General features: G+C 47.3%; 1 protein-coding gene across 2 annotated transcripts in view; it reads right to left on the bottom strand.

The window, feature by feature from the left end:
• Positions 1–15,000, bottom strand: part of adamtsl3 (ADAMTS-like 3) — a 204,063-nt gene that overhangs the window by 164,654 nt on the left and 24,409 nt on the right. For both annotated transcript variants that reach the window (XM_046348979.1, XM_046348980.1), the window contains exon 3: positions 10,556–10,681. In XM_046348979.1, the coding sequence (XP_046204935.1) occupies positions 10,556–10,681 (126 nt within the window). The remainder of the gene's footprint in view (positions 1–10,555; positions 10,682–15,000) is intronic.

Here is a 15,000-nt window from a genome sequence, read left to right on the forward strand (position 1 = left end):
CCTGTTTTTGTTTTGTCATTTATGGGGTTTAGTGTTAAGATTGCTGAGGATATTTTGTATTTGATGTATTTTAGAATAAGGCTGTAGCGTAACAAAATGTGGAAAAAGTCAAGGGGTCTAAATGCTTTCCGAAGGCACCGTACTGTACATCGCAGACACACACGCACGTACATAAGCACGCAAACACACAGCATATCAGATAGTGTGCATACTGAACTTCAACCTTTTCTCATTTGATTTAGGCCTACAACTTTCACATGAGGCTTTTGGTGTTCCAGCGTGTTACATTGCTGGTCATGTTAGATGTCTTTGTAAGCTCCTCCGACAGGTAATTGATGATTCTATTGTCCCTAGAATGAGGCAACGAGGCGGGGTAGCTCTGGATCTGTGCAGTGTGTCAAGAGTTTTAAAAAGACCCATATTTTTGGGGATCTCGGTAGAGCCGTAAAGTTTCACAAGAAGTTTCACTCTCCTCTCCCTGTCTTCCCTCTCTCTCCTCTCCCTGTCTTCCCTCTCTCTCCTCTCCCTGTCTTCCCTCTCTCTCCTCTCCCTGTCTTCCCTCTCTCTCCTCTCCCTGTCTTCCCTCTCTCTCCTCTCCCTGTCTTCCCTCTCTCTCCTCTCCCTGTCTTCCCTCTCTCTCCTCTCCCTGTCTTCCCTCTCTCTCCTCTCCCTGTCTTCCCTCTCTCTCCTCTCCCTGTCTTCCCTCTCTCTCCTCTCCCTCTCTCTCTCTCTCTCCTCTCCCTCTCTCTCTCTGTCTTCTCTCTCTCTCTCTCTCTGTCTTCCCTCTCTCTCCTCTCCCTGTCTTCCCTCTCTCTCCTCTCCCTGTCTTCCCTCTCTCTCCTCTCCCTGTCTTCCCTCTCTCTCCTCTCCCTGTCTTCCCTCTCTCTCCTCTCCCTGTCTTCCCTCTCTCTCCTCTCCCTGTCTTCCCTCTCTCCTCTCCCTGTCTTCCCTCTCTCTCCCCTCTCCCTGTCTTCCCTCTCTCCTCCTCTCCCTGTCTTCCCTCTCTCTCCTCTCCCTGTCTTCCCTCTCTCTCCTCTCCCTGTCTTCCCTCTCTCTCCTCTCCCTGTCTTCCCTCTCTCTCCCTGTCTTCCCCCTCTCTCCCTGTCTTCTCTCTCTCTCTCTCTCTCTCTCTCTCTCTCTCTCTCTCTCTCTCTCTCTCTCTCTCTCTCTCTCTCTCTCTCTCTCTCTCTCTCTCTCTCTCTCTCTCTCTCTCTCTCTCTCTCTCTCTCTCTCTCTCTCTCTCTCTCTCTCTCTCTCTCTCTCTCTCTCTCTCTCTCTCTCTCTCTCTCTCTCTCTCTCTCTCTCTCTCTCTCTCTCTCTCTCAGGTCTGGATCCAGAGGAATTACTTGCGCACATACACACACACACTCACTCACTCACCCGCCCGTTTGCTAACACAAGCCCCTCCCATGCCTCTCTATTTGCTTGTAGGGAAAGCACACTCAGACAGAATGTTCACCAAGGCTGTGTCTGAAAATTAATGGCACCCTATACCCTATGTAGTGAATACTTTTGACTAGGGCCCATAGCACTCTGCTCAAAAGTGGTGCACTATGGGCCCTAGTCAAAGTTAGTGCACTATGCAGTGAAATTGGTGCCATTTGGGATGAGTCCATGGCCTTTACTTACATGCCTCTCTGTTTTACTGCCCAGCGGTTTACTGTGCTTGTCTAACCTCCTAAAGCCACTAAACCCACAGCGGCTGATATTTCTGTGTGTTAGCTAATCTCAGCCACTCTTGTTGACTGTAACAGGCTGCAGTACAAAGAGCTAGGAGATAGAGGTGGTCGTGCTGAGAAGGTCAGATACACTACTCATCTGAGCTGAACATTTAAAGGGACGGTCCAGTTCTGACCCTACTGGTTATGGTTCTTGTAATTACAGGCCAAATACACGTGGCTATAAAGTTACACACTGACTGACATTGGTTAAATATCTTTGCTGTGACTGAGCAAAATTGACAAAAACAAGTTCCTGGCCAACAGTGTCTTTAGCCAAGACCCACTGTACTGGCCAACTATTTGGGAAAGAGTTTAGTAACACAGGTCAGAGTGGATTGAGGTTTATATGAGACACACTTATTGTTCAGCACAGTCCTGACTTCTTTTAACCTTCCCCTAACCTTTCCCTCCCCCAATACAGCAGTTATTCCTGAATCTTAAAGCAGATCCTCCCTCTTTAACTTCAACCTTCCAACAACCTTCCCCTAACCTTCCCCTCCCCTCATACCAACAGTCATTTTGTGAGGACAACCCAACTAACCCCTGAGTCGTTAACCCTTCACAACCTTCCCCTCCCTCCTGAGAGAGTGTGCAAGTGTGGCTCCTAAGTGGTCACTGTGTTAGATCTACAACCTATGAGAGAATGTAAAGACCCTGTACACTAACACTACAGCTGTTAAACATTCAGCAGTTGTTAAGCTGAGCCCAGGTCAGTTTTAGTAGTATAATTTAGTACTGTATTTACATAATGTCAACCACTGCTCTTATCCGGGAACAGATAACATCAGCACCATGAACTTCTACGTTTCATAAAACATTGACTCTTAAAAGAAGAGGAGAGTCTTGAAAGAGGAAAAGTCAGATTGAAAGAGTGAACATGAGAATGATGAGAACTTTGTGTGTGTGTGTTGTGTGTCTGCGTGTGTGTGTGTGTGTGTGTGTGTGTGTGTGTGTGTGTTGTGTGTCTGCGTGTGTGTGTGTGTGTGTGTGTGTGTGTTGTGTGTTGTGTGTTGTGTGTCTGCGTGTGTGTGTGTGTGTGTGTGTGTGTGTGTGTGTGTGTGTGTGTGTGTGTGTGTGTGTGTGCGTGTGCGTGTGCGTGTGCGTGTGCGTGTGCGTGTGCGTGTGCGTGTGCGTGTGTGTGTGTGTGTGTGTGTGCGTGCGTGCGTGCGTGCGTGTGTGTGTGTTGCGTGTCTGCGTGTCTGCGTGTCTGCGTGTCTGCGTGTGTGTCTGCGTGTCTGCGTGTGTGTGTGTGTGTGTGTGTGCGTGCGTGCGTGCGTGTGTGTGTGTGCGCGCGTGTGTGTGCGCATGTGTTGTGTGTCTGCATGTCTGCATGTCTGTGTGTGTGTGTTTGCCTGTGTGCGTGTGTGTGTGTGTATTTGACTCACTTGCATGTCCTGTCCATAGTCTCAACTCATTCCTCACACAACAAACAGAGGCCCATGTTTTCTAACTAAAGCCCATTCAACCAAAACCACTTAGACCCCTAAAATAATATCCAGACAGACACACACACAGACAAAGACACACATTAATGCTAGAATAACCCACCAGTCTGGTGAATGACACCAGAATGAGAGGTTGACACAACGCACGCTCATTTGGGAAAATAATAGGCCTGCTTCTCAACATAAGGCATCTCAACTTATTGTGACTAACAGACAAGGTGTGTGCGCTTGCGTGTCAAAATCATGAAACGCCCCACGCTACACATTTCTCTCTGCTATACAGTGCAGTGCATTCCAGATGTTTCTCTCTGCTATACAGTGCAGTGCATTCCAGATGTTTCTCTCTGCTATACAGTGCAGTGCATTCCAGATGTTTCTCTCTGCTATACAGTGCAGTGCGTTCCAGATGTTTCTCTCTGCTATACAGTGCAGTGCATTCCAGATGTTTCTCTCTGCTATACAGTGCAGTGCATTCCAGATGTTTCTCTCTGCTATACAGTGCAGTGCATTCCAGATGTTTATCTCTGCTATACAGTGCAGTGCATTCCAGATGTTTCTCTCTGTTATACAGTGCAGTGCATTCCAGATGTTTCTCTCTGCTATACAGTGCAGTGCATTCCAGATGTTTCTCTCTGCTATACAGTGCAGAGCATTCCAGATGTTTCTCTGCTATACAGTGCAGTGCATTCCAGATGTTTCTCTCTGCTATACAGTGCAATGCATTCCAGATGTTTCTCTCTGCTATACATTGCAGTGCATTCCAGATGTTTCTCTCTGCTATACAGTGCAGTGCTTTCCAGATGTTTCTCTCTGCTATACAGTGCAGTGCATTCCAGATATTCCCTAAGCTGGCTGGTATAGGACCCCTGGCAGTGTGTGTGTGTGCAAGCGGGCGGCGTATGGGAGTGTGTGTGTCTCCGTGTGTGTGTCTGTGTGTGTCTGTGCATGTGCGTGTGTGTTTGTGTGTGTTCCACAGACGGGCTGGTTTAGCAGCCTCAGTCAATGTGTATGTGTACATGTGTGTATCTGTGTATGTATGCCTGCATGTGTGTGTGTCTATGTGTGTGTACATGTGTGTGTATGCATGTCTGCCTGCATGTGTGTGTGTGTGTGTGTGCATCTGTGTGTATGCATGTGTATGTGTGCTTGTGTGTTCCACAGACTGGCTGGTTTACCAATGCGTGTGTGTATGCATGTGTGTGTGTGCTTGTGTGTTCCACAGACTGGCTGGTTTACCAATGCGTGTGTGTGTGTGTGTGTGTGTGTGTGTGTGTGTGTGTGTGTGTGTGTGTGTGTGTGTGTGTGTGTGTGTGTGTGTGTGTGTGTGTGTGTGTGTGTGTGTGTGTGTGTGTGTGTGTGTGTGTGTGTGTGTGTGTGTGTGTGTGTGTGTGTGTGTGTGTGTGTGTGTGTGTGTGTGAACACACCATGCCTTCAGAAAGTATTCCCACCCGTTGACTTTTTCCACGTTGTTGTTACGGCCTGAATTCAATATGGAATAAATGTAGATGTTTTTTCACTGGCCTACACACAACACCCCATAATGTCAAAGTGGAATTATGTTTTTAGACATTTCTACTAAATCATTGAAAATTAAAAGCTGAAATGTTTTGAGTCAATAATTATTCAACCCCTTTGTTATGGCAAGCCTAAATAAGTTCAGGAGTAAACATTTGCTTAACAAAACATAATAGTGAACTCACTCTGTGTGCAATAACAGTGTTTTAACAAGATTTCTGAATGACTATCTCCCTCAGTCGAGCAGGGAATTTCAAACACAGATTCAGCCACAAAGACAGGGAGGTTCCAATTTTACAATTGGTAGATGGGTAAAAATAAACAGACATTCAATATCCCTTTGAGCATGGAGAAGTTATTCATTACACTTTTGATGGTGTATCAATACAACCAGTCACTACAAAGATACAAGTGTCCTTCCTAACTCAGTTGCCAGAGAGGAAGGAAACCGCTCAGGGATTTCAACAGGAGGCCAATAGTGACTTTAAAACAGTTACAGAGTTTAATGGCTGTGATAGGAGAAAACTGAGGATGAATCAACAACATTGTATTTACTCCACTATACTAACCTAATTGACAGAGTGAAAAGAAGGAAGCCAGTACATGCATCCTGTTTGCAACAAAACATTAAAGTAATACTGCAACAAAAATGTGGCAAAGCAATTTAGTTTTTGTCCTGAAAAAAACCCAGAATGGAGCTTAGCACAGGCAAAATCCTAGAGGAAAACCTGGTTCAGTCTGCTTTCCACCAGACACTGGGAGATTGACATTTCAGCAGGACAATAACCTACAACACAAGGCCAAATCTACACTGGAGTTACCAAGAAAACTATTCATGTTCCTGAGTGGCCAAGTTACAGACTCAAATATATTTGAAAATCTATGGCAAAACCTGAAAATGGTTGTCTAGCAATGTTCAACAACCAATTTTATAGAGATAATAATGAGATTCTCAGGGACTTGCACGGGCAGGGTGTGGTAGTCTATATTGATGACATCTTGATTTATTCTACCACACGCGCCGCGCATGTTTCCCTGGTGCGCAGGGTTCTTGCGCGACTGCTGGAGCATGACCTATACGTCAAGGCTGAGAAATGTGTGTTCTCCAAACCAGCCGTTTCCTTCCTGGGTTATCGCATTTCCAGCTCGGGGATGATGATGGAGTGTGACCGCGTTAACGCCGTGCGTAATTGGCCGACTCCGACCACGGTAAAGGAGGTGCAGCGGTTTTTAGGGTTTGCCAATTACTACCGGAGGTTTACCCGGGGTTTTGGCCAAGTAGCGGCGCCCATTACCTCACTGCTGAAGGGGGGGCCGGTGCGTTTGCCGTGGTCAGCAGAGGCTGATGGAGCCTTCAACCAGTTGAAGGCACTGTTCACTGGGGCTCCCGTGTTGGCGCATCCTTCATTAGCATTCATAGTGGAGGTGGATGCGTCCGAGGCTGGGGTTAGAGCTGTGCTGTCTCACCACTCGGGCACGCCACCGAAGCTCCGTCCCTACGCTTTCTTTTCTAAGAAGCTGGGTCCGGCGGAGCGGAACTATGATGTGGGGACCGGGAGTAACTAGCTATGGTAAAAGCCCTGAAGGTGTGGAGACACTGGCTTGAGGGGCTAAACACCCTTTCTCATCTGGACTGACCACCGTAATCTGGAGCATATTCGAGCAGCGAGGAGACTGAATCCGCGTCAGGCTAGGTGGGCCATGTTCTTTACACGTTTTAGATTTACAATCTCTTACAGACCAGGTTCCCTCAACAATAAGACCGACTCGCTGTCCCGTCTCTATGACACCGAGGACCGGTCCATCGAACCCACTCCCATCCTTCCAGCCTCTCGGCTGGTGACCCCAGTGGTATGGGATGTGGACGCGGACATCGAGCGGGCGTTGAGGGTTGAACCTGCGCCTACACAGTGTCCGACTGGTAGAAGTTACGTACCGCTTGGTGTCCGTGAAAAGTTGATTCGGTGGGCCCACACACTACCGTCTGCGGGTCATCCGGGGATTGATAGGACAGTGCGGGAAGTTACAGCCCCTCCCGGTTCCACAACGGCCATGGTCCCATCTCTCGGTAGATTTCCTTACTGATCTTCCCCCATCTCAGGGGAACACTACCGTTCTGGTCGTTGTGGATCGGTTCTCTAAGTCCTGCCGTCTCCTCCCATTGCCTGGTCTCCCTACGGCCCTACAGACTGCAGAGGCTCTATTTACCCACGTCTTCCGGCACTATGGGGTTCCAGAGGATATCGTCTCCGATCGGGTCCCCAGTTCACGTCTCGGGTTTGGAAGGCGTTTATGGAGCGTCTGGGGATCTCGGTCAGCCTTACCTCTGGTTATCACCCCAAAAGTAATGGGCAGGTGGAGAGAGTAAACCAGGAAGTGGGCAGGTTTCTGAGGTCGTATTGCCAGGACCGGCCAGGAGAATGGGCGAGGTACGTACCGTGGGCAGAGTTGGCCCAGAACTCTCTTCGGCATTCGTCCACGAATATGTCACCATTCGAATGCGTACTGGGCTACCAGCCGGTCCTGGCTCCGTGGCATCAGAGTCAGACCGAGGCTCCTGCAGTGGAGGAGTGGGTACAGCGCTCTAGAGAGACCTGGCGGGCAGTCCAGGATTCTCTCAGGCAGGCCAGTGAACGGCAGAAGAGAGACGCTGACCGCCACCGCAGCGAGGCAACGGTGTTCGCACCAGGGGACAGGGTCTGGCTCTCGACCCGAAACCTGCCCCTCCGCCTGCCCTGCCGGAAGCTGGGGCCGCAGTGTGTGGGGCCATTTAAAGTCCTGAGGAGGATAAACGAGGTGTGTTATAGATTGCAACTTCCCTCTTATCATCGTATTAACCCCACGTTTCATGTGTCTCTCCTCAGGCCGGTGGTAGCTGGTCCCCTACAAGACAGTGAGGTACCGGAGGTCCCTCCACCCCTCTGGACATCGAGGGGTCCCCGGCGTACACAGTACGAGCTATTCTGGACTCGAGACGCCGGGTGAGGGGCCTGCAGTATCTCGTGGACTGGGAGGGGTACGGTCCGGAGGAGAGGTGCTGGGTACCGGGAGGGACATTTTAGATCCTTCCCTCTTGAGGGATTTCCATCGCCTCCACCCGGATCGCCCTGCCCCTCGTCCTCCGGGTCGTCCTCGGGGGGGGGGGGGGGGGGGTGTCACGAACCTTGCTGAAGATGGTGCCTCTTCCTGTTCGGGCGGTGCTCGCGGTCGTCGTCGCCGGCCTATTAGCTACCATCGATTCCCTTTCCATTTGTTTTGGGTAATTGGGTACACCTGTTTTGTATTAGGGTTTGTTTGTAGGGTATTTAAGGGCACTAGGCCCGCTGGGTAGTTGTGCGGGCTTGTTTGTGTTACTCTGTGTTTGATGGTGTGAGTTATTTGTGTATTTATTCTCCGGACTATTTTGTCCTGTTGTTTGGACTGGTAACTTATATACGCCCTGTGTGTTGGCGTGACTGTTTTGTTGCGCTGGGGAATAAATTTGAAAGAAAGACTGAACCCTGCTCTCTGTGCCTGATTTCACCCACCACTCCTAGTTGATCGTAACACTGTGTGTGAAAACCTCCTCCCAGTGAACACATAGTCAGCGTATGAGACCGACGTGGGAATTGAACCGACAACCTTGATCTTCCCGCAGCCAGCACCACAGCATCACTGAGCCACCTGGCAGCAGTCCCAGTGACCAGACAATGTCTGGCTTAGCCACACATACCCCATGAATTCACTACCTAGCAGCTTTCATCCCACACACACTAACACTGAAAAACCCAAAACAAGACTCCAACGAACACTATGCAGACTATAGTCTATAGATACTACAGATATATCAGCCATGTTAATGTAGCTCAGGTGTAAGTCATGAACTGGTTTAGTCACACATCCACTAACACAGAGAAACCCAAAACAAGACTCAAATGTACAGACTATCCACCGTGTCTGTGTAGCTTAATGCAGCTCTATCATTCATCCAGACATGTCTAAGTCAGGAACATGAACAGCATTAGACACACATCCTCAACAAGAGAGAGACAGAAGCATCTAATTCTACAATCTTGGACTTAACATGACTGCATCACTCAAGACTAGGGGAGACAGGCTGAATCATTCGTGAAGTTTTCAACAAAGAGTCAAACATACTGTGTACCGGTACTCAAAAAATAAAAATTTATGGAATCTCCCAAAAAGACCAAAAGCAAGCTTTGACAAATCCTGAATGAGGTCAAAATGTGTCAGCTTTAAAAATAAATAAGAAAATACAGTATTTTTGGGAGATGCCATTACATGGAATATATGACATTCCCCAGGTAAGCACCCCATTCCATACAAATCCTCCTAGTAGCACTGGAATATCTAAACTGAACATACTGAGTCAGGGGCGCCATGTTCCCCCCCACATTCTGAAATAGCATTTTTGTCCCCCACAGTTTTAAGATTGGAATGTGATACAAAACGAGGTAATGGTGTGCTTTAGGACCATGTGGACGCCTCCGAGGAGTCGGATAGGCTGTTTGGAATGTTAATCTGACTGTATTTATAAAAATAAAATGAAATAACTTTTTATTTGACTTTCACCCTTCTAAAACCAAAGTTGCGCTCCTGTACTGTATTTGATACTGAGTCCCCACCCAGTCCTAAGTCAAGTCCCTATAGCAGCAGGTTTGGGGACCGACATGGTCACAGTGATGTTGCTGACTGAATCATCCTGGTTGAATGATTCTCAGTATCAGCAGGGAATAAGCAGGGAATCCTGCGTTCTACAGCCGGGATTTCTGGGAAACTTGGGAAAGTTACCAGAATTTTGCAACCTTAATAGTTAATAGTAATAGTCAACACTGATTCAGTCAGTTGTAATGTGATAGGTTGTGATAATGTGAGGGACCACCACCTTCCCATCTCCAGTACAGGGTCCATCTCTACAGAAAGGTTATGGCCTGAAAACATGTGTTTTAAAGGAAATGTCTCATTACTGTGTGCCTAAAAAATGGGACAGATATTCTGTCAGGCTCTGCCTCTTTATACCACTTGTTCTCTCTTCAATAGCCTCTCTGGCATTTAACTGCATGTCTGAAATTCACAGACAAATGTAATGCCATCTTTCATCTCTATTCAACTACTAACCCATGGGCCAAGTGACAGACCAGTATTTTCTATTGAATTGGGTGCTTCAAAAAAAGTACTGGGCCATGGAACCATACAAATTACAGACCAATCATTCAGGAGAAATCAACGTGAAACATGCAGACATGTTTCTGCGTATAATTAGGGATCATTTGTCCTGATATTGGTCAGATGTGAGCTTTTCAAAACATCATGTCCTCAACATTTTAACCAGAATGTTGTGGTTCCTGATCCAAAAGGACAAATTGAGAGCAAAAAACAAGATATCTTTATTATCCTGAGCTCTTCAGCCCAACGCCAGATGGATCAGCAGGAGCTCACTGCTTTATTCAATCAAACTGGAGAAAATGTTCCACATTTCAGAAGATGCAGAGAGAAGAATGAATGAATGCATTGTATCCTGGTCCACTCAATATCTTCTCACATAGTGTATACTATAGAAAAAGACATTGGGGACTTTTCCTACTGCTTATAAATAGTTGTTCTTTTGACATGTCATGTGTGTCTCATTTGTTGTCTACACCCCAAAAACATCCCATCTTTCTCTCACTTACTCCCACACGTCACTCACAGCAGACTCACTCAGAGGATCAGGTTTTCCATTGTGTGTGTGTGTGTGTGTGTGTGTGTGTGTGTGTGTGTGTGTGTGTGTGTGTGTGTGTGTGTGTGTGTGTGTGTGTGTGTGTGTGTGTGTGTGTGTGTGTGTGTGTGTGTGTGTGTGTGTGTGTGTGTGTGTGTGTGTGTGTGTGTACCCACCTGGTCGTCGTATCTGTAGGTAAGGAACTGGTCCTCGGTAGCGTCCTCCAGGAAACTTCCCTGAGGGGACAGAGCAAACTCAGGCAGGAACACGGCACCCTGGGTCTGGCTCTGGGTCGCTCCACACTGGGGAGACAGGAGGTAGAAAATAAAAAGATGAATAGAAAACTTGAAATCCCCCAAGAAGAGATAACTCTTCCCCAAGAAGAGATCCCTGGTAACTCTGTTCCCCAAGAAGAGATCCCTGGTAACTCTGTTCCCCAAGAAGAGATCCCTGGTAACTCTGTTCCCCAAGAAGAGATCCCTGGTAACTCTGTTCCCCAAGAAGAGATCCCTGGTAACTCTGTTCCCCAAGAAGAGATCCCTGGTAACTCTGTTCCCCATGAAGAGATCCCTGGTAACTCTGTTCCCCATGAAGAGATCCCTGGTAACTCTGTTCCCCATGAAGAGATCCCTGGTAACTCTGTTCCCCAAGAAGAGATCCCTGGTAACTCTGTTCCCCAAGAAGAGATCCCTGGTAACTCTGTTCCCCAAGAAGAGATCCCTGGTAACTCTGTTCCCCAAGAAGAGATCCCTGGTAACTCTGTTCCCCATGAAGAGATCCCTGGTAACTCTGTTCCCCATGAAGAGATCCCTGGTAACTCTGTTCCCCATGAAGAAATCCCTGGTATCTCTGTTCCCCATGAAGAGATCCCTGGTAACTCTGTTCCCCAAGAAGAGATCCCTGGTAACTCTGTTCCCCAAGAAGAGATCCCTGGTAACTCTGTTCCCCAAGAAGAGATCCCTGGTAACTCTGTTCCCCAAGAAGAGATCCCTGGTAACTCTGTTCCCCATGAAGAGATCCCTGGTAACTCTGTTCCCCAAGAAGAGATCCCTGGTAACTCTGTTCCCCATGAAGAAATCCCTGGTATCTCTGTTCCCCATGAAGAGATCCCTGGTAACTCTGTTCCCAAGAAGAGATCCCTGGTAACTCTGTTCCCCAAGAAGAGATCCCTGGTAACTCTGTTCCCCAAGAAGAGATCCCTGGTAACTCTGTTCCCAAGAAGAGATCCCTGGTAACTCTGCTCCCCAAGAAGAGATCCCTGGTAACTCTGTTACCAAAGAAGAGATCCCTGGTAACTCTGATAGAGGTTTTATCTGAATAGAGCTAATGATGTGGGCGGCAGGGTAGCCTAGTGGTTGGACTAGTAACCGAAAGGTTGCAAGTTCGAATCCCCGAGCTGACAAGGTACAAATCTGACGTTCTGCCCCTGAACAGACAGTTATCCCACTGTTCCTAGGCCGTCATTGAAAATAAGAATATGTTCTTAACTGACTTGCCTAGTAAAATAAAGGTAAAATAAAAATAAATAAAAATAAATGTGAACTTCTCCCAACACACACACACGAGCACGCATGTGTGTCATCACTGTGCAAATGTGCCGAGCAACATTCACTCCTCTCAGCTGCAGACTCCTATCCAAGACGACGTAGTGCTAGTCACCGTATCTCTCAGAACAGACCGTAAATCACACTACTAATCTATGTGATGTTCATTAGAGGAGAGAAACCTGGACCTAAATCTTGTTTAATAATCAGATGCAGTGATATCGTCTCCGCAAGTAGACCAGGGTTGGTATCGTATTCACACTGTGTGTATACACAGGAGAGACTAGCTGTGCTCCAGCTAACATCACTGAATTCTGTGGCGAACACCGCATTCTTCCTGAAATTGTGCAAATCACACACACACACACACACACACACACACACACACACACACACACACACACACACACACACACACACACACACACACACACACACACACACACACACACACACACACACACACACACACACACACACACACACACAAGCATACTCACACACATGTAGGGTACACACGCACACACACACACACTGAGAAGAGAGTCAGACACACACTCTTTCATCAGTAACTTGGTGGGTGTCTGACAGGACACCAAAGAAGACACCAGCTGAGAGGCAGGACTTCAGTCTTCTCCCACTGAGCTGTCCTCCCGACAGGCACAACCCTGCACCCAGACTCCAGCCTAAACAAAGCCCATGTGTGAAGCCACCCCCCCCCCTTCGTCCCCCACCCCACCCGGACACACAAAGCACACTGCCATCTGTAAGAACTGTGGTTGCTTCACAAATGGCACCCTATTCCCTATATAGTAAACTGGTTTTGACCAAAACTAAATGGGCGCTGGTCTAAAGTAGTGCACTATGAAAGGAATATGGATCCATTTGGGGTGCATCCTGTGACCCCACCCTATATATAAGTCTGGACCAGAGGAACCTAAATAAACACAGACACACGTAAGTCCCTCAGGTGTCGAGAGACATGACTTTTAAGTAGGGTGCCCATTCTGTCTGAAAGGGCCAAAACAGTAGTTACCCTGGAAACAGGCTGGCTGGTGGAGACACTGATGTTGTCAGATTCAGACAGCAGGCTCTGAGTCCACTGGGTTTGACAGGCATTACCACAGGCAGAGTAGAGCAGACACAATGTTGAGTCACTAAGAGACAAATATATACATATTGTTTATGATTCAGTGCAGTCGCTCCAAATACCATAGAATAATCAGAGAGAGCCTTCAGTCTCTGATCAAACTGGTCTTACACTACAGAAGAGGTTCTGTCTGGGCCATAAATTATAGAAAGTGCCTGTACCCTTCAACACACGTTCACACGTGCAAACACACACACGCACACACACACACACACACACACACACACACACACACACACACACACACACACACACACACACACACACACACACACACACACACACACACACACACACACACACACACACACACACACACACACACACACACACACACACACTCTCCCGCTGTGAAGTCACTGGGTCATGGCGTAACAGCCCACCATAACAGCAAGACCTCTAATTGAGTTTACACACCACTAGAGTGACCGTGTCTGGGCTATCCTGCCCTTTGGAGGGCTGAGCTGGTCTCTCTCTCCCTCTCCCTTTCTGTCTCTCTCTCTCCCTCTCAGACTCTCTGTCTCTCTTTTTCTGTCTGTCTCTGTATCTCTATCTCTCTGTAACTCTCTTTCTCTCTCTCTGTCTCACTCTCCCTGTCTCTCAATCTCTTTTGCAAGGGTCATGCGTAAACACAACTAAGTATAGTTTACACAACACCCCAGAGTGTGTCTGTGGTGTGTGTGTGTGTGTGTGTGTGTGTGTGTGTGTGTGTGTGTGTGTGTGTGTGTGTGTGTGTGTGTGTGTGTGTGTGTGTGTGTGTGTGTGTGTGTGTGTGTGTGTGTGTGTGTGTGTGTGTGTACATGTGTGTGTGTTTGTGAGTGTGCGTGAGTGTGTGCGTGCACGTGTGTGTATGTATGTATGTATGTATGTATGTATGTATGTATGTATGTATGTATGTATGTATGTATGTATGTATGTATGTATGTATGTATGTATGTATGTATGTATGTATGTATGTATGTATGTATGTATGTATGTACAGTGGGGAGAACAATTATTTGACACACTGCCAATTTTGCAGGTTCTCCTACTTACAAAGCATGTAGAGGTCTGTCATTTTTATCATAGGTACACTTCAACTGTGAGAGACGGAATCTAAAACAAAAATCCAGAAAATCACATTGTATGATTTTTTAAGTCATTTATTTGCATTTTATTGCATGACATAAGTATTTGATCACCTACCAACCAGTAAGAATTACGGCTCTCACAGATCTGTTAGTTTTTCTTTAAGAATCCCTCCTCTTCTCCATTCATTACCTGTATTAACTGCACCTGTTTGAACTCATTATCTGTATAAAAGACACCTGTCCACACACTCAATCAAACAGACTCCAACCTCTCCACAATGGCCAAGACCAGAGAGCTGTGTAAGGACATCAGGGATAAAATTGTAAACCTGCACAAGGCTGGGATGGGCTACAGGACAATAGGCAAGCAGCTTGGTGAGAAGGCAACAACTGTTGGCGCAATTATTAGAAAATGGAAGAAGTTCAAGATGATGGTCAATCACCCTCGGTCTGGGGCTCCATGCAAGATCTCACCTCTTAAAGCATCAATGATCATAAGGAAGGTGAGGGATCAGCCCAGAACTACACGGCAGGACCTGGTCAATGACCTGAAGAGAGCTGGGATCACAGTCTCAAAGAAAACCATTAGTAACACACTACGCCGTCATGGATTAAAATCCTGCAGCGCACGCAAGGTCCCCCTGCTCAAGCCAGCGCATTTCCAGGCCCGTCTGAAGTTTGCCAATGACCATCTGGATGATCCAGAGGAGGAATGGGAGAAGGTCTGATGAGACAAAAATAAAAGCTTTTTGGTCTAAACTCCACTTGCTGTGTTTGGAGGAAGAAGAAGGATGAGTACAAACACCATCCCAACTGTGAAGAACACCATCCCAACTGTGAAGAACACCATCCCAACT

Source organism: Oncorhynchus gorbuscha, linkage group LG05, assembly GCF_021184085.1.
Source record: "Oncorhynchus gorbuscha isolate QuinsamMale2020 ecotype Even-year linkage group LG05, OgorEven_v1.0, whole genome shotgun sequence".
Taxonomy (NCBI): Eukaryota; Metazoa; Chordata; class Actinopteri; order Salmoniformes; family Salmonidae; genus Oncorhynchus; species Oncorhynchus gorbuscha.